Source organism: Panthera uncia, assembly GCF_023721935.1.
Source record: "Panthera uncia isolate 11264 chromosome B2 unlocalized genomic scaffold, Puncia_PCG_1.0 HiC_scaffold_24, whole genome shotgun sequence".
NCBI lineage: Eukaryota > Metazoa > Chordata > Mammalia > Carnivora > Felidae > Panthera > Panthera uncia.
The window spans coordinates 37497230-37521229 of NW_026057580.1; the positions used below are offsets into that span (position 1 = coordinate 37497230).

A 24000-nucleotide genomic window follows, 5' to 3' on the forward strand; every position below is an offset into this window, starting at 1 on the left:
TTCGGAAGCTCCTGCTAAAGAGTAAGCATTTCCAGGAGGGGAGGGAGAGTATCTGGTAATAAAACTAGCTTAAGAACCACAAGACCTAGAGTCTTAGTCTTATTCTGTTACTAATTAGCTGAGTCTGTTTCCTTCTACATAAAGTGAAGAGAATTAAACTGGATGATCTCAGTGGTCTCTTCTAACATTAAAAATGTAGGTACAGGGCATTACCGGTCAATGACATGGCTTGAAACCTCTTGAATGCAATACTTTCATTTATTGTCGTTTCCTTCTAATATTGGTCCCCAGGAAGTGTTTAACTCAGATGTTTGGCTCCGCAGAAAATTTTTTTATTACTATCTCTCTCCTTCAGTTGATGTTGGTTCTTTCAAACCTACATTTACATTGTTTTCTTTGCAATTTAGAATGATGTTACTGAATTCGTAAAAGTGCAAAAGGAAATTTTTACATTTAGGAAATTTTAAAAACTAAATGTAAAAATTTCCATTAAGGGATTTTCCTTTTTGCGTTAAACATGTTATTGGGTAAAATATGGTATAGGAAAGTGATTAAATCAAAATCATGTGGGTTGTTAAAGATTATTTGGTTGTTTGGGGTCTCCTAGGATACCTAGTTGTTTTTCCACCAACCCACACATCCTCTACATTCCTAATAAAGCCTTTGGAATCTGCTGAGCTTTTTAAGGCTCTCAACATTCTCTATGACTTCACCATATCATTAAAAATCTAAAGTTATTTAGCATAATTTAATAGTATTAGCAAGATGTGTGTCCGTATCCAAGGATATAAACTTGTTTGTTGTGACAACCGCCTAAACACTCCAAAAGGCCACTCAAAGAAAAAAACATACCAGGTCAAATTTTCAGTAGTTTTATTGAAAAATGCCTCTTTTGTTTCAGAAATAAATAATATAAGGCAGTGAAATTCACAATCTGCAGTTAAAATATAAAAGCAGCAATTCTATGTTCATAGTCTTGCAAACATTTTCCAACTGCTTTTGATAACTAAGAAACATTATGTTCTGAAAAAAAAAGTTCATACTAAATATACAACACAAACATGCAATTCCGTCTCGGCAGAATAATCTGCAATTTGGCATAAATGTTAGTGTGTCTAAAACAAGGAGGTTTAAGGCAATATGGAACTGTATCCAGTTGATACAATAATTTCAGCTACATGGCTTAAGGTTTGTGGTTGTTAAAGGAGATGTATAAGAGCATTCTATGCCCTAATGTAGAACAGAAGATAGAAGAGGAAGATAAATAATTGCAATGGAGTTGTTTTTTCCCTCCGTTTTGGTTTGAGGAGGGGAATTACTTGAATCGTGGTGTAATTGAATTGCAAAAAAAGTTTTGTAAAAGATGAACTGCCTTCTCGAAATATACAGTAGTCCTGGGGTTCCAGGACTTACTGCTTAACCTAAGAGTTTCACTGAGGCTGCCCTTTGTGCTAACTAAAGGCACAAGGCACGTTCTCTTCTTGCACCTTTGGGGCAAAGTATTTTGCAAGCATTTCAAGGGCAAAGGCAAAAATGTCTACAAGACTGCGTGCAGCGAGCTAGGTTTCCTGCAGAAACAAGGTTCTCTACAATCAGAAAGCGTACTCTTGGATGAAGCAACGCCGGAAGACACATCGCAGATAAGACGTACACCTCTCTGTCTGACCTGTAAATGAAAATCCCAACACCTCCCCCCAGCGTGGCTGCGCTGCGCGCGGTTTCAGGTTCACTGCCCAGGGCCGCGGGGCAGGGCGCGCCGCCAGCGCGCGTGGGGAGGATCCTCGTCGCCAGGCTCGTCGGCGCCGTAGTCCTCGTACTCGTCCGCCGTCCGCTCGGGCTCCACCGGCACGATGAAGGGCTCCCGCTCGGGCAGGTAGGCCCCGCCCTCGGGCACGTACGGTTCTGTCCGATTCAACATTACAGTTATGGCATGATTTGGAAGGCACACACACAGCAAAAGCTAAATCATCACCCGAGGTGATGGCAATCCAGTCTTATCTCATAGCTATAAATAGAGAAGTTACAATGTCCTGATTACGTCCATTTGCTGAGAGAATTTGCTGATGATCAAATAATGAAATGGCACTTTTTTTTTTTTAACCTTCAAGGATCCAGCGGTAAATACAATCATTGCACAAATACCTGGGAAGGGTCAGAGGCTGGGCCAAATAACTGTAAACGCAGAAACCTAGGTAGGATTTTCGCAACTGTGCAGGAGTTCAAACTCCTCAATTCAAAGAACAATTTGGAAAGATGAGGAGATAAGGGAAGGTTTTATTGGCTCCTAGAAACTGAACGCTGGAGGTGAGAATCAACTATCACCAGGTAATATACAGTACATGACATTTTCTGTGGCTGTCTCTCCCACAGACTGAGTTACAGTCGGTGGGTGAGGAACACCAGTGACGACAGTTAAACAGGAAGAAGAAAAAGTGGCTATAAAACTTTGGTTTGAAAATTGCAATTACAAAACCCAAATGAGAGTACATGTACAAAAAATAATAATAGTAAGACACATGCCCTGAATCAGACACATCGCTAACAAGCAAGAGATGAGGAGATTCCATTCGGTGTTATTCCGGCATAGAGCAAGCAGCAGGCTTGGATGCAGAAGCTTGTTGTAGAATTGTTAAGTGATTTTAGTGGACAGGATCACATACAAATCATTTACAAGCCACAATTAGTTTATTATTTACATAAGACATTTCCCTTTAACCAGGTTAATTGTTTTTCTCCAAATGGCATAATCTCCGCTGGTTAGTAGTTTTATTATGCGCCTCTTTCACAACTGAGGCTCCTCATGGTTGTGTGTTTGAACTTTTTTTTTTTAATAATACTTTTCTATATTATTACTGAAATGCATCAGGCTTATAAACTAACACCACTGCTTTTGTCTCATTCAAGTTAGTATAAAGAGTCTCCACCCTCCTTTATGATGTCCACCCGGTTCTTTAACCATATATCTGTGGTGAAATTTCCATACAGACTCATTTCCTAATAAGCACGTGCGCAAACATCTCAGAAACAGGATTTTCATGTATTCAAACTGTAAGCAGCACTGGCGACTTAGAAAATTTGTTAGCCGGAACCTGAAACAGGTCAAAGATGATAGTTTTTAAAAGTTGAATTACTATGCAAAAAATATATATACACATCCATCTAAGTATGTAATGGTTAAAATATATATATATATATATCCATATATTTCCAGTTATTCACACATACCATAAGGCAGGGGTAATTAAAATTTATTTTATAAAAAATTAAATTATAATTTTGTGAATGAGCTGCATGAGAAATTTATATTAAAATTACTACTTTTGGTCATATATAAGTATGCACATAAATATATAGATATATAGATATTTAGATATCAACTACTCATGCACTATTTGCTAGTAGCCAACCATATCAAACAGCAGTATCATTTTTAAAACTTGCAAGATGCTCGAGGGTGCGCTGATGAAAAGGTCACCTCTGACCACAGCATGAGTTTCTTATTCCCAGATCAGCATATCTCCCTTGTCTCCACACTCCCCAAAATCAGGCATAAGACACCTGGCCTCTGTAATTGTCAGACACTAGATATGCACTACCAACTCTTTAAAAGAAAAAAATTAAGTCCCAGATTTTAGGAACATTAATTCTATGGACAGGATGAGACAGTGTATTATTTTCAGTTGTCTGCACCATGTCAGCAAAAAGTTTGCCTCAACATCAGATTCCCAAAACAATTTTTTAGTATGTATTCTTGATATTCTATAATTATATTCACAAATCTCTCTTCTCAATCTTTAGGTTTAAAAAAAAAAAAAGTCATGTTATAGCATTCTTTGAACTCCCAGAAGAAGTAAGGAGAGATTTATGATGTGATTGGGCAAATGTAGAAATATAGGAAGGAAGAGCAAATAACCATTTGACCCCTAACAGTGAAGTCATGTTTTATGCTTTGAGAGAGAACAACATTACTGCATAATCAAAACACACAACTGAAAGAGTTTATATCTTCAAAAAATCCTCAAATCAACCTTCCTTCAATCCTAGGGAACTTCATTTCCATAAAGGTTCTAAATTCAGGTGAATTTGGGTTCCTACAATGGCAACAACATACCTGGATAGCCTTGCCCATTGTATGGGATGCTGGCACACTGGGATGAATCACAGTATCCAGGAGGACCTGGGGGGCCTCGGATACCTGAGTTTCCAGGACGACCTGGGGGGCCAGGAGGACCTCTTGAACCTGTGGACCCTGGTGGACCCGTTCTGGATTCTCCTTGTGGACCTAGTATGGGATTAAAACAGAGATTTCCCCTCTTGTCAAATACATCTCCTGAGGCAGTCCACAATTCTTCCACACCACCACTGCCTCAAGACTACATGATGCACTAGTGTATGGTAAGAAAATATTTCCTTAAGAAATCACCAGTATGAACCAAAGTGTGAAACTTTCTTACCAGTGATCCATCAAGAATTAATGACAGAAATACAACTACTTTAACGATTGTATCCAAAGAAAACTGACTTACCAAGAATTAAGCCAAACTAAAGATCCCAGTGAGTTCCCTGGATGGTTCCCACTCTTACAGAGATAAAACTATCTGAAGGAAATGGTTATATTAGCCGTGTTAGACTGCCAGGAGAACATGGGAGTGCCTGCCCCACACCTCCAGACTATGTAAAGTAATGTTATTTCTGGATCAAGTTGTACGTATTTATGGTTAACACAAATGTAAAGATTTAACCACTAGGGCTGACCTTGGTTACAGGGTCTCATGGACCTTATAACGAAGAAAAACAAGAAGTCATTTTCAATCTAGTAAATGAAATGCATAAAACAACTGGACAACTATTCTTTCTTTCTAAAACATCAATAACGAAACTGTGAATGAAATCTTGTAATGTGTCAGGATTTTTAGTGAGAATATGTTTTCTCAGCCGCTAGCAACATCTTGAAGAATACTAGAAGAAACAGGAAATAACACCATCCTTAAAGGCTATGTGGCCAAACAAAACAAATGGGAATTCCATAAAAAGGAAAACAGTAACCCTCTGTGTCATTAAAACCCATACCCTCATATATTAAAGTTACAGTGAGTGCTTAATATAACACATTCAAACATTTTTTTTTTGAACAAAGAGAACATAAAAATGAGCAGGTTTATACAGATTGAACTTCTTGCTAAAATATATTCACAATGACAGGCCTGCCTGAAGCTAACAGGATGAGATTGTGAATCTCTTAGGGTTGTATACTCTCAGTATTTATGCTGTTTACTTATTTGATTTACTACCAAACGTACCTGGGGGGCCAGGCAGCCCTCGAGGTCCCGGAGATCCAATACCCCTTTCACCCTTCTCTCCTGGCAAACCTAAGGGAGGACAGAAAGAGAACAGGGAGAAAATTATCTGGAAACATGTAGTTTTCATCTTAACTGATAATACTTAATTCAAGTAATTCACTTCTTTTAGTGAAAGCAGAAACTAATTTTTCACAGAAGTTCACTCTTTAAGCCAAATTCTTTCTAGACATTTGGGTAATTCCAGATTCATGGCCAAGAAACAAATCTGGCTACAAGTCAGGGGGAAAATTATTTGAAGAAAACAAACATGTCTATTATATATTTTTTTTAGAAATAGTAATTAAGAACAGGAATCTTGACTACATAGTTACAACTCATTCAGACACATCTTAAAGGTAGCTCTTTAATAGCTCTATTGCATAGCATCCAAACCGTTAGAATTATAGAAGTATCTAAATTTTCCCCAGAATATTAACTGCTGCTTTGACAAAAGGGAACACCCAGCATCCCGAAACATCTGGAATTAAATAATTCTATTTTTCTTCTTTTCCTTCAATGACACTTATCTACCATGAAATTAAAGCCAAACAAACACGTAAGACCAGTGCCAAGCCCTGAACAAAGGAACTAAAAGAATTTGGATCTAAAACTGTAAGGCTGCTTAAGTACATTCTAAGTACATTCAATGTACATTAAGCACATTGCTAGTCACAATAATTAATATTTTAGCATCTGAGTTTGCCAAAATAGTTTTTCCCATCAACAATAACAACAAACAATCAGAACACAGCATTAGCTTTACTGAGATCTCCTGACAAAATCCTCCCATGTTCTAAGATACGGATCTCTATGGCCTGCGGCTGCCTAAAGAAAATAACGGGTTCGTGGACACACAGTTTTTCTGGGGCTGTCCAAACAAGAATAATTAAAGCAGTTTGCCAAGTTCAGCCTTCCACGTGTTTTTCAACCTGACCCAGATCCCCCACTTGCAAATTCCTTTCTTTAGCCCTGTACATCGGCCAGAGATGCCCACCTCGTTCACCCGGGGGCCCCTGCATCCCTGGTGTGCCAGGGAAGCCTGGTCGCCCCCCAGGTCCCGGTTCTCCTCTGGCTCCTGCACTGCCAGGAGGGCCTGGGGGACCCGGTGGGCCTGGTTGGTTGCGATTGGAGTGATAATCATTTGGAATCTGATTCAGCATCTGATTGAATCTGCTCATCTGACCTACAAACAGAAATAAGACTTGTTAGTAAGAAACCCAGTAGGGAAGGGATGAGATGGTGAAACTCTTCTCTTAGTGTCTAGTGAAATCCATCTCTATTCCTCCCCCTCCAGGACACATTCTAATTAGAAGCCTAAAAATAAAATAAAACACTCCAGTCATCTAGGACAAAATGATTCCTGATAAACATGTGTCTCCACAAAAATACTGACCAGTAAGCCACAGCATTACTATAAACGTAAAAGAATGGTAAAAGTTTGATATGGCTCTGATATAAAGCCCTGTGGTTTGCCAGATGATGTCATTCAAAAGAGAACCTTTCTTGAATTAAGCAATTTTTTGTGTGCATGTACCTAGAATGATAATCAGGCTTTCGTGTAAATTGGAATCGCGTATAGGATACATTGAAAAATACAGATCTCTGGGCCTCATCTCCAAAGACAATAATTCACTATGTTTAGGGTGTGGCCCAGGAACACTCATTGTTAATGAGCAATATAGGTGATTTATGCAGGTTTCCCTCAGGATCACACTTCAAGAAACACTGTTAAGAATTCTGAAATAGCAAAACCTGAGTTTAAAGCCATGCTGTTTGTAGGCACTGAGCTTTATTACTTAATAGGCTTCATAAAATAAGAAGAAAGAGTCTGTGAAAAATAAGGAGGCAATAAAAAGGTCACCACCAATATGTACTTTCTATGATCAAATTAATCTTGATGGGCCCCCTTTCCTTAAAGTCATAGAATAATTTAAAGTTTATAACTTTAAAAATCCAGTGTTTGCTGCTTCTACATGTATCCTGATGAAGATCAGTAAAAATCCTAACAAGGAAATTGAAAAGCCCTTTCAAAATATGATTCTGTATCAGATTAAGTATAGGATACAGGCTATTATTTTACTTTGGGTTCTTGTCTTATCTTAATGACAGTCATTAACATATGACTAGTTTTAACCGACCAGATACAAAACCAAGAATGTATAAAAATAAGAGATCATCACAATGAAATAGAAATATATATCTTAGAAACTCTGTGACTCAAACTCTGCATTTTCCTGCAACAAATTTGAAAAGCATTCATACATTAAAAATAAAAGAAATTTTACCACTTATCAATTGTTCACAGACTTGTCTTGCAACTGCTCGCATCATGTTCTGGGAAGCAATGTCTCCCTTGTTGATCAAATCAATGAGAATCATTAGCATATTATTTCTATAGTTTCAGACTTCAATGTTTAACACACAAAATAAAACAGTAAATCAGATTTTAAGAAATACATACTCTATCGCCCTTCTCTCCTTTCAATCCAGATGGACCCTGAAATACAGGAATTTTGTAGATTAGAAACTGACAAACATGATCTAAAATGATTAACGAACAGACATGATGATGAAAGAGAGCAAGGTCTGCTTTCTAACAGATTAGCAAAATGACACTTCATATTTATATCCATCTTACTTGCATTTTGCTTGTCTGTAAAAAGGAATCTTTCTGTCCTTGTCTCTCATAGAAGCACGTATCCTCCAAATTAGTGCTGAGATGTGAATTTTATGATTACACATTTAGAAATTATGTAGTCTGCATGCATTTATGATGCCATTTGCAATATAAGCCTGGAACTAAAATAGAGATGAGAAATTGCCCTTGGTACCATTACTCTTTCCTTTACATCACCATGGCTGGGTAGCTCAGATTGTTTCTGTAGATTGTCCATGAGGTTAATCTTGGTTCAGTTCTAGTAAGAACCAGTGGGAATTGAGTCAATTTCCTAACTAAATATATATTTCTAACATCTTGCAATTATTTTGTGTGTGTGTGTGTGTGCACTGAGTATAAAAGGAACCATGTGTCTCTCTTACTAAAGTGGTCCCGCATCTAAACGCAGCCACAGAATATTTGCCCCTACTCTGTCAAGCCTCTCACTGGCCATGAGAGGATCTTGAAAAAAGTTTTCTATAGTGCCAGAGGGTTTTATTTTTCCATAATGTGTTTCTAGGCTGCCAATTGCTATCATGAAAGGAACATCTAAACCATTGACAAACCCACTGCTCACGTAATGTCCCAAACCGAACCACCTCTTACAGTCCCTAAGAATTTTGCCTAAAGAACTCCAATATCTTCCTCACTGCTCTTCCTGTTTTCCCATTCTTCCTCTCTAGAGTCTATTTTCCACACAGAAGCCAGAGTGATATCTTTAAAAGGAAAATAAGATTAGGTCACTCTTTTAGCTCTAAGCGCCCATCATACTTAGCACGAAATAAGAATTACATATCTTGGGCTAGATGGTCCACACAATCACCTTGTCCAGCTCTCTGGTCTTGCCTGCTACTCTTCTTCCCCTCAACTCCCTTCAGTTCAGGTACACAGGCCTCTCTGTGGTTCCTTTCATATGCCAGACTCATTCTTCAATCATTCTTCACTTGAGGCTTTTGTTCATACCTGGATCTTCTTCCCACAGATTTTCAAACAGCTCTCCCTCCATCCACTCCAGTGTCACCTCCTACGACAGGCTCCCTGACCACTATATCTAAAATAGCCACCTTCTCACTATCACAATTACTCCCTTGGCCCTCACTCTGCTTCTTTTTCTTCACATCACTCAACACTGCTAGAAACTATATTGTTTATGTACACGTTTTGGTCTATATCCCCCACTAGAATCCCCATGAGGGCCAGGACTTTGTCTTGTTTACTGTTGTATCCCCAGACCCCAGAACACAAGAACATGTACTAGCACATTTAGTCACTAAACAAAAAGGTTTTGAGTCAATGATAAAAAATATTCCACAAGAAGTTCCTTGAAACATCCGCCCTACAACATCATGTGTTACAAGTTAGCGAGAAGATACCAACTGCTTACAAGAGCTAATGATATAAGCCAACAGCCAAGCTCTCTGCTAAGACCTTTCTATACCCATCTGCTAGTTTTAGTTTTAGAAATTAAAGGTAAGTTAGAAAAGAGAAGAAAAAGAGGAACAATTTTCTACTTTAGAAGGATGAGGAAAATAAAGGGGAAAAAGAAGGTAGGGAAGGTCCAAAAAATGTTACCAAATGATAAGAAGAAACTGGAGTTTGGTTCTCCCTTTGCCAAAACTCTACACTCCCTTTGCCAAAATTCTACACTCTTACAGAAACGCTACTGTTACTTAGTTTGGAGCCTTCTGTAAATTGCAAGGAATTTCTGTTTTGTTTTGTTTTACATTTACTGCTACTTTGAGATTGTTCCTGGTGTGTGTGGTTTTTTTTAATTTACTGCCACTGTGAGATTGTTCTAGTATATATGATTTGTAGAAATCATCTTTATTGCCAGTATCTAGAGATCGCATTTCAAGTAAAGGAAGCAGAAATTTCTTTTAGGTTTCTAGTTCCAGCCATCAATTACATCTGGTATATTCTTATGTAAGACTCCATTTCAGTAATACTCAAATGAAATAGAATTGTGAATGGGTAGAAAAGTTCCATGTGCTTTTAACTGCTCTTGTGAAGTTCCTGCTATGATTCACTGAGGAAAAGAGAGTAATAAATTCATGTGCTAGGGTATACACAGATTGTAAAATATATCAGGGGTCCTTTCATCTTAATGCTGCTTGCTTAATTTTATGTAAACGTAGAAGGCAGGCCGTGTCACATAAAGATTCTACCCTAAGTTTCTTTGACATTAGACAGTTTTTAAACTTGGGTTTATATAATTTGGACAATACTTAAAAAAAGAGTTCCGTCCCGAGAACAGCCCTGATAGATTAGTGTCATTGCTAACAGTTGGACTTACTTATCTTGGAGATAAATTTTTATGTTTTAAAATTCATTTCAGACAAATAAACTGCTTAAAATAAATTCACACTTCACACATACAAATAAGAAAAAGGTTGTAAAGAAGAATATGATGCTCAATGTTCATTAAAAATACTTCTGGATTGGCAATTTTAGAACTTCAAATTCAGTTTTGGAGGTACCAACGTGGAAATGCCAGATATGCATAATGCCATTATTTTAACCAGGCCATCTGACCAAAAGGAAGTTAAACTGTATGTGAATTGCAGCAGAGCAGAGAAATCCTTTTAATCCTAGGACTACTGTCTAGCAGATGAAAGAGAAATGACCAAATGCATGGCCGGCTGACATTCATCAAGGGTTACCATCTATAAACTACAAATGAAGGCACCACGCACCATCATGTATTTTTCTATCTTAAGCAGCATACCGCTCCTAAATAAAAGAATCGTTCTGCTGACCCAGCTTTGAGTGTTTATACAGTGCAGAAATATGTGTCTTGGCTCAAAATCCCATTCTCCTTTTAAAGAAACCCTATGACCACAGTTTTCATCCCAGAATATTATAACTCAGAGAGAAAAACTTTAGAACTGGTACCAAGTTAAATCCATGGGTTTCGCATAGTTTCAACAAATGCTTCAAACACATTACAGAAGAGATAACATAAATACGCCAAAGCCTTGGCAACATCCTCATTATTTATGGCCACAGAGAAATGACTCCAGACATGCAATCTGTCCACTTACTGGTCTGCCATGGTCTCCAGGTTTTCCTGGTTTCCCACTAGGTCCTGTGACTCCTGGAGAGCCTGGGCTTCCCTGAAATACACAGGCGGAGAAAGGGAATGATGCGATGAAAGAAAAAGCCCATCTAAAGCAAACTAACAAATGTGGCCAGCTCTAAAAGCCTGTAACAGAAACAGCATACAATAGAGAGAGTAAAACCAAATTTTAAGATAGCACGAAAGAAAAAATTTTGAAAATTCTCAATATTTATGGTGTGTATAGTTCTAAAATATATTTTAAGACCACTTGAAAAATATATAGATACATATAATCAGTTTCACAATTCATAGACTGCGATTCTCATAAATTGGTTACAAAATGAATTTGCAGAAAGCAATCCCTATTTTTTTAGTTCATTTCTATTACAAAACCGGGAAACCCCTCAAAAGACAGTAGTGAAGACTTTGGTTGGGGAAGAAATTAAGAAAGTAGCTGTGTCTATGCTAAATCAGGTACCACCGTGGCACAGTCTTCCCTTGTTGCTGGGAGTCTTGGTCTCAGCCTAGAAATTCACTATTTCGTTGGTGCCTTCTCTAAACTTCCACTTTTTTCTGTCATCTCAGCACCCTTCACCTCCTCCAAACCATAGCTTTTAACACAGTTTCAAAAATCTTAGCCATATTTTAGTAGAATATATATAATATCTACTAACCAATACTTTATGTTCTAAAGCCTAAAATTTCCTTAAAATTGATCATCAAATTCTGTAAAACAAATAATCCTTTACTTCATCAATTATGCAAATATTAAGCTCTGTAGTAAGTATTTAAAATACAAGTTTACTATACATTTAAACTCTCCTTTACCTGAGAACATATATAATGTTGAATGTTCATTAAACATCAATAATTAACATTTTTTAACATATGCCCTCATGTCTTCATATCCTGCCATAAGACGTGAAGATCATCCATCACTTCAGACAAGTTAATTATGATGTCACCTGGATGCAGGCATATAGATGCCACTGTCAAAATCACTGGCTTTGGTGTTTTCCCCAAAAGATCTTAATTAGAAGATCTAGGGTAAATTTACTTCCTCAGAATGACTGATAGTGTTCAATAATAAATGCCCTTAAAACTGAAATGTCACACACCATAGCTTATCAAAATTTTAGAATAGGAAGTAACCAGTAAGGTTTTAAAACCCCACCACTCGATGTGGGGCTGGAAGGAACTGGGGCACTAGCCAACTAGTGGTCAAGTCACTTAGGAGTATTTTTCTATTTTTCAAATGTAACTTGATTAAACAGACTCTGTATTTTAACACATCTGTTTTCTCCAGCCCATTTTGATTTAGGAAAATAAAACAAACAGCTCCCTTGACAGTGCACCCCATAGTACAGATAGAATGTGCCTCAAAAGCCAGGTTACTGGGTTTTTCCCTAGCAAATGGGGGTAGGGATTTTGGGGTGGGGAGACAATAATGTAACCCATTCAGTTCTTACCGGTGGCCCAGGGGGTCCCCTGGGTCCCATTGCACCATCTTTTCCAGCAAAGCCCTATTGTAAACATAAAATTAATTATGAATTAGTGAAATAATGACCAAGTGAAAAGGAAAGATGCTAAAGAGACTGGTAAGAGTGAAGGGTGAAGTATTTAACCCAGCTGCAAGTAATCTTTCAGTACAAAAACAAATATACCCCCAAAATGCTTCCCAATTTAAGCTATGCCTTTGCTGATCATTTTAAGAGTCAAACTAGTCTTCTCCAAAGAAGGAGACTCCTTTCATAAAGATGCTAACTTTTGCTTTTGTGAGACTGTAAGGAAGCCTAAAGGAAGACTAACCTCTCTACTGAAAAAGTCAGTGTCGACAAACTGGTCCAGAAAGAATCAAAGTGGGATGAAAAGAAATGTTGCTGAGAAGAGCAACATAAAAGCTGAAGGAGAGGCCAACCACCTGATTCAAAACTGTCCCGTTTCCTAAGCAATGGCCAGCCAGTTAGGGAAGGACTTCCCATGTCCCCACTGCTGGTGAACTTCTCTCCCCCACCCCAGAAAAGAGTGAAGTTGTCTTGACTGCCTTCCACGCGAAAGAAAGGAAATCCTCAGTCTTCAGCTAATTTTTTAGTGGTTTGCTGCTCCTCATCTTGCATGAAAGACCAGATCCGCACAAGTGTCAGGTTGACTGGGAAGAGAGATGTGCCCCAGGAGCACCGCGCGTTGCTGCGCAGGCTTGCTCGTTGGCTCTCACGACCTGCCTCCATGCGGTGCCAAATGACCTCTGCCTCGCATGAGTCACTCTGCTACCCAGTTAGCATTCATCCCAACAGAGAGATCCCTGAAATTCAGCAGAGGATTTCTGAGTCAGGTCTTTTTTATAGCTCTTGCATTCCTCTGTCAAAGGAGATTTTTGTCTCATTTTCTGCAGGGAGTAAGAGTGATAATTTCATCCATATTCTTGGATTCTAACAAAAATCAAGAGCCTTTGGATAACTGCCTGGTCTAAGTATCCATGCTTCCATTGGTTTTATAACAGAGGAAGTTTAAATTATTTCCTTAAAATTGTGTTAGAAATATTCCACCACCACTACTCTCCGATTTTTTTCTCCAGAAACTTATACAGATAAAGATTTCAGAATGTTTTCTGGGAGCCCCAGGTCTGCTTCACAAAAAACAGACTCCAAGTTCACCTGATGTAACATCAACATTGCTTCTGAGAGCCACTTAAGAAACAAAAATGCTCTGGTGGTATTGCTTAGACAGTTTGAATTGCACGTCTTCCATCTAAATTTCTCCAGCGTCTAAGACACTCTTTTGTTTATTTGTTTAGGTGAGTATTATATTTCTGAATAATTCTCCTTCCTAAGAACTTCCTGATCAACCATTTTCTCTTTTTTCCCCCAGCTTTACTGAAGTATAATTGACAAATAAAAATTGTACATATTTACGATGTACCTGTTTTGATATGCGTATACATGGTGAAATGATTACCGCAACCAAGATAATTGACATACACATCACCTCACATAGTTCTCATTTTTTGAGTGTGGTGAGAACATTTAAAGATCTACTCTATTTGCAAATTTCAGGTACACTATATAGTATTATTAACTATAGTCACCATGCTGTACATTAGATCTCCAAAGATCATTCATCCTGCATAACAACTCCAACATAGCCTTTTTGTAGCCTTTTTCCAACATCTCTCCATATCCCCCTCGCCCCTTACCCTTGGCAACCACCATTCTACTAGTTGCCTCCATGAGTTCAACTTTTTTTAGATCCCATACATAAGTGAGATCATGCAGTATTTACCTTTCTGTGTTTGGCTTATTTCACTTACACTAAGGTCCCCCAGGTTCAAGTTTCATCCGTGTTGTTGCAAATGACAAGATTTCCTTCTTTCTTAAGGCTGAGCATTTTATACATATAAAGTGTCCATCTATTAACACTTAGATCTGATCAACCATTTTCTTTTAGAAGAGGCATATATCTAAGTTGGGGTGAAGAAGAGCTTATCCTAATGTCCTCAGGTCTAACTGAGCCATCTGCATAACTTTGTGATAAATTTTATTTTTTTTTTCTCCATTCTCAAAGCGGCAGTGACTTTCAAAGCTGCTTCCCTCTAGGTGAGGTTGGATGAGAAGACCTATGGTTGTTTTCATAGGTGCACATGTATTAGATACCTATTCATGTGGTTCTTTTGTTTCTCTCTAGTGGTCCCCAAAGCTGTGCCTCATTTTGAAAATCATCTATGCTGAAGACAACCCATGTATCCAATTCCTACCAACTCCATCTTGGTAACAAGTCTTCCTGTCTCACTGTGGTCTTTGAGCTTGCTCTTCTGACCTTTCTTCTCTTCTCTTCCAACACAGAATTCAGGTTTCTTTTCCTTCCTTCCTTCCTTCCTTCCTTCCTTCCTTCCTTCCTTCCTTTTCTTTCTTTCCAGCCCAGATGCCTATACCAAAGTCTATCTAACTTTCCAAAGTTTATGTTCTATCAGCTGTGCGCCCTGTTTTCAGCGTTAGTGATAGGGAACTAGGGAGTAGGTAGGTGAACAAGGCTGAGCGTAAAGAGGGGAATGATTTCCTGAGAAGCTTCCTCACTCTCAAGCTGGGAGATCTGGGTGGCCTCACCACAAAGTTGGAGTCACAGATTAGAGTTTGAAAGTGAAAAAGCAAAAAAGCATAGAATCTTCCCACTCCCTCATTTTTCTTGAAACAGTGATGGTGTCAATGGCTACCTGTCCCCAGTTCAGGAAAAGCCTTTTGATGGGACATCCCTGGCAACCCATCATGTCTGCACGAAGCCCACACTGGGTGGCCATGATGGGCCCAACAAGACTTTCGTAACAGCACCAAGTGAGTCAGTCCATCATCACTTCTTGATTGCAGTGTCTTTGGTTTTGCTTTCTAATTGAATAGACTGACTTGTCACCTCTGCAATCTCACTACTGTCCTTTATTGTAAAATAATTCTTCATTAATAGGCAACAATGTGATATCATTGCCAACATCATCATAGCCTGCCTGAGAAAACTTACTCTATCTCCTGGAGGTCCCATTGGTCCCGGTGGGCCAGGTAATCCGGGGGTTCCCTACACAAAAGAAAACAAACAAGTGAAATGCTATCATATACTTCCTATATGGGAAAACATACTTTTTGTTCTTCAAAATGCTTGAAAAAAATTCAGGGGGCTCTGAAAAGAAGCAGAAAACCAGGACCAAGCCCAGTGCCAGCCATATAGTGGATGATCATCAGTATGCCCACACTTGAATTGAACAGCACAAATTTGACAACTAAGACTAGGGTATGAAATGGAAATAATGCGATGCACATAGCCTGGCTTCTGCTTTGCTGCCTCCTCTGGGTTCACCTTTTGAGGCACTACAAGGGCAACTTTTCAAACAGCACCTGACAAGTAAAAAAAGAGGTAGCTTCAAGAACAACTCACGGTCCGGCCGGGAAGTCCTGGCTCTCCAGCATCACCTTTCATCCCTTGGCGACCCTACAGCAGCAATGGGAAAACAGTCCTCAGGCATTTTACAGAGATGAAGTGAAAAGGGGAGACAGGAGTCACTTCTGAAATCTCTATCACTTCATAAATACAATGTAAACACATTTGGAAGGTAGACAAATAAATCATTTTTCGGATTGATGCTCACTTTTTAAGCTATAAATGCTGTGTTCTGATTTCCATTTGTAATATTAAAAGATAATTTTATATAATTATGGGACAATATACCTACTTTAAATGAACATAGTTTAACATAAGGTATTTTCATAGGAATAAAATTTGAAGGGAGAAAAACTATTTTTTATTTAATATATTTAATTAGTTGCTAATTTTAATAGATATTCAATGAAGTGTTATAATTTCGGTCTTTATAACTACATGCTAGAAAACACTTGTCATAAAGGCAAAGTAGAATTAATTAAAACTGAAATATTTAATTTAATAATAGTAGTAAGAAAGGTAAAAGCCCCAAAAGTCCCTTTTGGACACAAGAAGCTAAAAGTAGATTCAGGCAACCCTTTTGAGTGAGAAAGCCCTATCCCTCCACATGTCTCATTTCCAGCTTTATCTGGTATCAATTATTTTTCCTCTAAGTGCCAAGAAAATGTATCTGTCCTATATTAAGGCATCTTAAAAGGGAGTTTAGACTTGAATTTAAAACTATGCAGTTATCATATTCTTATTCATATGCTGTATTCTTTTGTTTATTTTAAGGTATAGAAAAAAATGTTAGTAGCTAAATAAAATATGAGTCTTAAAAGGTAAAAACACCTTTTATAACTTCAGATGAGCTTTTGGAACAAAAGGTAAACATTTCATTAAAAAGTTTTTTAAGGGGCGCCTGGGTGGCTCAGTCGGTTGAGCGTCCAACTTCAGCCCGGGTCACGATCTCATGGTCCGTGAGTTCGAGCCCCGCGTCGGGCTCTGGGCTGATGGCTCAGAGCCTGGAGCCTGCTTCCGATTCTGTCTCCCTCTCTCTCTGCCCCTCCCCCATTCATGCTCTGTCTCTCTCTGTCTCAAAAATAAATAAACGTTAAAAAAAAAATTAAAAAAAAAAAGTTTTTTAAAGAAGTAGTGACCTAGATAGACAATGCAAGCTTGCCTTGAGGTCATAAATATTAGCAAAGGGTTGCCACACACTGAAAGTAATTTCAAAGCCTTCAGGATGTTGAAGTATATATGCATTACTTATTCATTTTTAAAGGTCAAATTAGTAGCAATAATTTTATCTACACATTTAAATATTATTACATGCACTATTTGCATATCTGAAATCATAATCATAGAAGTTATCTCAATGGCCGACCTTGTTGAGTTCTCAGGAAACATTTGAGTTTGGCAAAATACAGTAAAAAATATTCTAGTTCAACTTAATGTTAATCTACCATCCTCACTGAAATACAGAAAGCCTTTGTGCTTACTTGTTCTCCTGGAATGGAGAGTCCGTTGGGTCCCTGGGGGCCTGGGGGACCCTGGGGGCCTGGAGGACCTGTATCTCCACGAGGGCCAGGGGGCCCCTAAAGCATACAAGAGAGAAACAATCACAAAGTCACATAATGACCTTCCAGTGCTAACATCCAATCAGAAGTCTGTCGGTGTGTCTTAAGACATCAGTCATATAATGTTTGCAAACATTTTCGAAATCTACACACCTATAAAAGCATTTATTAATGCCATTCCTTTCTTCCCTTTACTATTCATTAAAGAACAATTCAAGTGCAATAAATTCATAAGAGCACTTATATTTCCAAAAGTCCCATTAGAAGCAGATTTGTAAAAGAGGTAAAACACACTGGATATGATATATTCATAAATTTATACTCAAGAATTCATATGAGATCAAACCTTGAATTTCAGTGGATTTTCTTAGTTTAGGCTGGTCCTGCTTTCTCTTAGACTTGGCCTTATTTCTGGAACTAATGTGTATATAAAACAAGCAAGGAAAGAACAGATATCCACTAAGAAGATGCTCTATGCTGGAGCTTCTTTGCAACATGCCCAGGTAGAAAAGGTACAAACTCGGAGTCAGGGAACTGGGTTATCATCCCAGCCTCACCCTTTCCTAACTGGGTTAGCTTATCATTAGTAATATCATGACTAAAAGCACACATCATCTGCATAATATATTGCCCTAATAAGCTTGAGTTATCTTATGGAAGACAAGTATGGACCTGGTAGAAAAGGGCCGGTGACCCCCCACTGAACATATACATGGCTGCTCAGCTCTTTCTCTGAGACAGGGTGAAAAAAAGAGCCGCAGAACTTCTCCCAACTCCCTCCAGCTTTCTGGTGGGGCTCTGCCCCCTGTGGGTCTCCCAATGATTGGATTACCTGCTCTATTTCTCCATGTTGTAGCAGAACCCTTAGGTTCTTCTGCAGATTTCCTATGTGTAATTCCTATAGCAGTGAGATGCCTTGGACATTTCTTTCTCTGGCTAGTCTAATCCATCATCTTGACATCCAGAGACAAGACTGAGGTAATTATATTACCTAAGGCACACTAAACTTGAACTAACTTGCTCAAGGTCACATATCCCCTTAGTGGAAATTTTAACAATCAGACTTCAACATATACACGAAAACTTAAATGCACCATCAAATATACTTACAACTGCCCCACTGATACCTCTTTCACCTCTGGGACCTTTAGCACCAGGTCCTCCCTAAAATACATAGTAAGAACACATTTTAGGGTAAATATAAGGAAAGTAGGGAGAAGCTGATATACAGAAATTACTTCAAGAAGCAGCATTCTCCAGGCAATTGATACTCCTATGGTTACTTACAAATATTGAAGTGAATTTAACATATCATACAAATACGTGGGGAAAGAGAATTTCATAACTTTGTACATTTTAAGTGTCTCACTTTTACATTCTGAACTTTTCTTAATCGTTAGCAAATTTTGAAATTTATTTGAAAATTTGAAGCTTACTAGAAAAAACAAGCATTACTTAAATACAGCAAGGAGAAGATTCTGTTTGGAGTTATATGAGTGCACATTCTTCAGTGAAAATAATATGCAAAGAGAAGAATATCTTGAATCTTTCAGAATCTCAGAACATGTAGTTTAGTAACTGGAAATCAGAGTTCACTGAACAAAGAGGAAATAAATATGATAATGACATCCAATAATGCTACCTTATTAAAAAAATCCTTACTTCTCAAAAACATCTACGTTACATCAGGATATAGTTTTATGATTACAGATATAAATCAGGTAAGTCACTGTTAATAAAAAAATAAATTAATAAATGGTCAATAATTCCAGTGACATTTTATTCTGTATGAGAGAAGCTGGTTTGTAATTAACCTAAAATCAATCTACACTATTTGCTCTGACCTAAGTACAATAAAATTTGTTGTTCTGAGAATCTCTGAGCGATTCCTACGTTAATTAACCATTTTCTTAAAAGAGACCACTAAAGCTTAGAGGTATCACTTCCATTCCACAAAACCAGCCCAGGTCACATGCTGGATTAACTGAATCAAGGGGTTCCACATTGATTAGTGAAATCTATCACTGTAATCTTCAGTGTTGTGCCCCTCCCCCACAAATAGACCTGGTCATAGACTTTTTTTACCCAAGTTATTCCAAACCCCAATACTTTCACCCAGAGTTTATGGTATCATCACATATGTAAATTTCCCTACTTATTGTCATGATGTATCTGCTACATAAGGTATACATATCCTAGGTTCCAAACAAGGTGTTCAGCCTCTCATCCATGGCTCCATAGCATACATACAAGAAGCTTTTGGGAAGTGTTAAGAAATTTTCAAAATCATGGGATTACAGATGGAAACCCAGATTCACATCTCTAAGGGGATAGCTCTTGAATACTAGCCAATCATTCATTCTTGCATGACTAGACAAAATGTGTTCAATGTGTTCAAACTTTCTTCTTGATTTATTCCATTTCAGATCTCGAAACATACCACAAAAAAAATGGCCTGTCCCAGAAAAGACAGATGGCTGGAAGCATTTTATGCACTACATACTGGCAAAAAGATGATCACTCCAAAGATTTAAGAGGAAGGCTAGAAGGACTATTTCAGTTTCCTTACCGCAGGGCCTGGTGGACCTGGAGGTCCAACACTGTCCTGTGTACATGTACAAGCATTGGGAAGAGCAGGGCATTTTGCTTCATCTCTCTGAAATTTTGAAAAAGAATATTCACCTATGAATTGAAAGTGAAATGTCTTCCAATCCTCCACCCCCATTTGTCTTACATACACAAGGAAATCCGGTTCTCAAGTTGAAGAAATAATTTGTATTTATCAGTAAAAATAGTCTTATGTTGAATCTTGCTTTGGTCTTTTATGTCTTTACGTTTTACTTTAGGAAACCTTAAATAACGAAGAAATGCTTATAAAACCACCACATAGTCCACTGGTAATTTAATGTGGTTTTCTCTAATCTAGTATTAGAGAAATGCTGAGTATCTCAGATATCAATGCCCATTTTGTTCAGAGTAAGATCTAAAATCCTTTCCATGGCCTAGAAGGCCTTACACATTCTGCAAACCAGCGTCACCTTGCCCATCTCATTGTCTACCACTGCCCTTCCCGTTCACTTTACTCCAGCCCCACTGATCTACTTAATATTTCTCAGATATTTAGGGCACTTTGTGGTCTTAGGACCTTTGCATGTGCAGTCTCCCCTGATTGGAATGCAGTCCCCGTCATCCACATTGTACACTCCCTTACTTCACCAGGTCTCTGCTTAAACCTCACCTCATCACTGAGGGCTGATAGTGCTCACCTGACTCTCTATCCCTTCACCATGATTTGTTTTTTCATCATAAGACTTTCTACTTTGTAATGTAGCATGTATCTACTTGTTAATTCTTTCTCTCTCCTTTCCTTCCACTAGAATATTCACTTCCACTGCTGTAATCCACGCACATAAAATTGTGCCTGGCTTATAATAAATAGGTGCTCAATAAGCATTTGTGGAATAAATAACACACGTTGATCCTGTGGATGTATGTAGCTCACTGCTTGCCAAAAGCATCCACTCCATCATCATATTCAACTTTGTAGCCACAATGAGGGAAAACCATCATCTCATAAAGTAATATGGTTATGTCTACCCTAAGCCTTAGATGTCCACAAAGGTGATATTTTTTATTCTGTAAAATGCTGATATTTTACAAGCAATAGGAGGGCTTTGTAATTAGTAGATATATCAAACGCCCTGATCCAGCAGACTTTTCTAACTACGCATAACCACTCTGGCTGTTAGGGAGAATTTCAGATGTGGTCTTGTGTATTCCTGGATTTTAAAAGAGGAGGTCACTGGCCTCAGCTGTGGTAGCTGATGAGCATGCACATCGTGCACATCCCTTGGCTCCGTCTTGGAGATTCAGTTGCTGAGTGTTACTTCCTCTCCCAGACCATCTGCATCCGCATCCCTTATTCCAGGAGGGCTTTTAAGACCACGACAACGGTTCCATTCCATCTTACTTACCCTAGAGGGAATATCACAGCATCTGTCTCTACTGGTCCACACCGGACTGCATACAATATCAAAACTCTGGATTTGGAACTGCAAACAACCAACAGAAACATCAGCTAAAGATGCGTGAAAAACATTTCATATTAACAACTCCACATTTTAACCTTTGCCAATTTCTCACAAAGACTCTCTCAAGAGTGCAAACCCTTGAGGGCAATGTGATCCTTACTTCATACGGGAAGAACATAAAAACCTATGCCTAAGAGAACATAAAAACCTATGCCTAAGAGAAGGAGATGTTAAAACAAAATGCATATGTGAAATTCCCACATCTGATTCACTTCCCCGGCTAAAATAAAATGCTTGATTGAGTTTTGTTTTTTTTAAGAAAACATTAATTTCTTTAATTAAGAATTAGGAATGTATTTAATTAAGAATTGGAAGACTACATCCATTTAAATCAACTTTTAAAAGTCCACTCTTGTAGAAAAATAACATTAAAAATAACATTCTTCATTTATTCTAAAATTGATGTTTTCTTTTCATAAATTCTTACCTGGGACTGACTAATAACTTTGATGATTCAGTTTAATTATTTCAACATAGCATATACTTTCTATTTTTCCACATTTAAAAAATAAAGTTATTTTGATAAAAAGGAAAAGGCTGCTTAGATGTAGCCATCCTTTTATAAACCTGTTATAATTGTTCTATTTAAAGAAAAAGACAATATTCAATAAAAAGTCTATGTATAAACTTGTTGAGTCACTGTTGTACATCTGAAAGTAATATAACATTATGTGTCGCCTATATTTTAATTAAAAAAAATAAAAAGGTGCATGCTAAGTGCTTGATAAATCTTAGTTATCATTATTACCATCGTTATTGATTTATAAGATTAGGCATATTAAGTATTCTATTAATCTTAAAAAATGTTTAAATTTAATTAAATTAAAAGTCCAGATGTTTATCACAATATATTAAGTTTGCACTAATGGTTTCTACATTTCAGAATAAAAATTTCACTTGTGAATCTAAGAGAACAAAATCCTGTGTGTGGAAGAAAGCTAAATCAATAAATTTAATATTTATAAGTAAATTTTTTTAAAAAGCCAAAAATGTTAACCTTGCTTTTATTTATTTTTTTAGACCAGAGAGGGGCAGAGAGAGGGAGAGCGAATCTTAAGCAGGTTCCACGCTCAGCACAGAGCCTGACTCAGGGCTTGATCCCATGACCCTGAGATCATGACCCGAGCCAAAATCAAGAGTTGGACACTTAACCAATTGAGCCACCCAGGTGCCCCTAACCTTGCTTATGGATCAATATTATTATTGATTGACATTTAATATAAACTTAATTAGCCTGATACAGTGAAAACTCTAGATTTAAATTTTTACTAATAGACAGCATTATAAATATGGTTGGCATGCTCCCGCCTCAAACTTGAGCCAGTGCAAATTGTGAGTAATGCAGTCAGCTGGCCGCCCTCCTACACTGATCTTCCTTCTGAGACAGATGATGACTCTTCTCAGAGAGAGCACAGGCTCTATGACAGTCACTGTTTGTGTCTGTGTTATCAAGCTACAAATGCTTAATGTCTTGATTGCAGAAATTTGTATTAACAATTGCTATCTTTGAAGAACAAAAAATGAGTTATTTTAGATTTCACTGATTATCCTGGCAACTATTTGTGTTCTACTCTCCAATTTGATACTGTTTCAAGATGACTACATGATGTTCTCTGGTGTCTTGACATCTTATTTTGTTTCTAGCAGTAAACCACATTATTATGTTCTGTCAGTAGTATATTTCCTCAATGTAACTTTTTCGATGTTTCAATCTGACCAAGGAATTTGACAATTTAAAACCCACGGAGAAAACAAAAACAAAAACAACCCACTGATTATTTTTAAAATGTTATTTCAATCTTAATGAAAAGTACCTAGAAAAATAAAAATGTGTGACTTACTGTAGCTGATTTCCTCTCCCCTTTAAGAAGTTTTCCAAGAATTTCATAGCCATCAGTTGTGATATTTCCAGCTTCCTTGATGTCTTTTTCTATAATTTCATAGCAGTCGATGTAAATCTTAACACTTTTTGAGGTCACTACAATATGAACCTAAAAAGATCATTTGTTTCCATTATAAAGTTTCTACCCAAAAAAACTTGGGTGATTTCCGCATATTTCAGATCACAGGTTAACAAATATGTTCTTTATATTATTGTTATCCCAAATCAAGTCTTGGACTAAAATCCCAATAGTCAGATTACAATGTCAACGTCATTTATTAAAAACATCAAATTAAATGAGCCTTCATCCACATATACATGCATAATTGCCTATTTTCCCATATGTACTCTTTCTGAGATGACCAGAGATAATGTAGTAGATGAGATGATCCCATTAACTATAAAGAACTATTCAAATACAAGTTAATAAATTATTAATGTATTGCTATACTCAGTAAACAGGATCCTCAAATGTCTTCCATTGATTTTGCTAAA

At 37.6% G+C, this 24000-nt stretch overlaps 1 protein-coding gene across 5 annotated transcripts in view; it reads right to left on the minus strand.

The window, feature by feature from the left end:
• Positions 1–856: 856 nt before the first annotated feature.
• The window catches only part of COL12A1 (collagen type XII alpha 1 chain), a 116988-nt gene continuing 93844 nt past the window's right edge, over positions 857–24000 (minus strand). For 4 of the 5 annotated variants that reach the window (XM_049652879.1, XM_049652881.1, XM_049652880.1 and 1 more), the window contains 15 exons: positions 23465–23614; positions 21507–21584; positions 20102–20188; positions 18643–18696; positions 17455–17550; positions 15971–16024; positions 15560–15613; positions 12523–12576; positions 11037–11108; positions 7801–7836; positions 7625–7691; positions 6334–6522; positions 5301–5369; positions 4112–4282; positions 857–3089 (listed from right to left, as the gene is read on the minus strand). In XM_049652879.1, coding sequence (XP_049508836.1) covers positions 3079–3089; positions 4112–4282; positions 5301–5369; positions 6334–6522; positions 7625–7691; positions 7801–7836; positions 11037–11108; positions 12523–12576; positions 15560–15613; positions 15971–16024; positions 17455–17550; positions 18643–18696; positions 20102–20188; positions 21507–21584; positions 23465–23614 — 1242 coding nt within the window. In that variant the 3' untranslated portion in view covers positions 857–3078. The remainder of the gene's footprint in view (positions 3090–4111; positions 4283–5300; positions 5370–6333; positions 6523–7624; positions 7692–7800; positions 7837–11036; positions 11109–12522; positions 12577–15559; positions 15614–15970; positions 16025–17454; positions 17551–18642; positions 18697–20101; positions 20189–21506; positions 21585–23464; positions 23615–24000) is intronic. The other variant, XM_049652882.1, reaches the window with a different exon arrangement.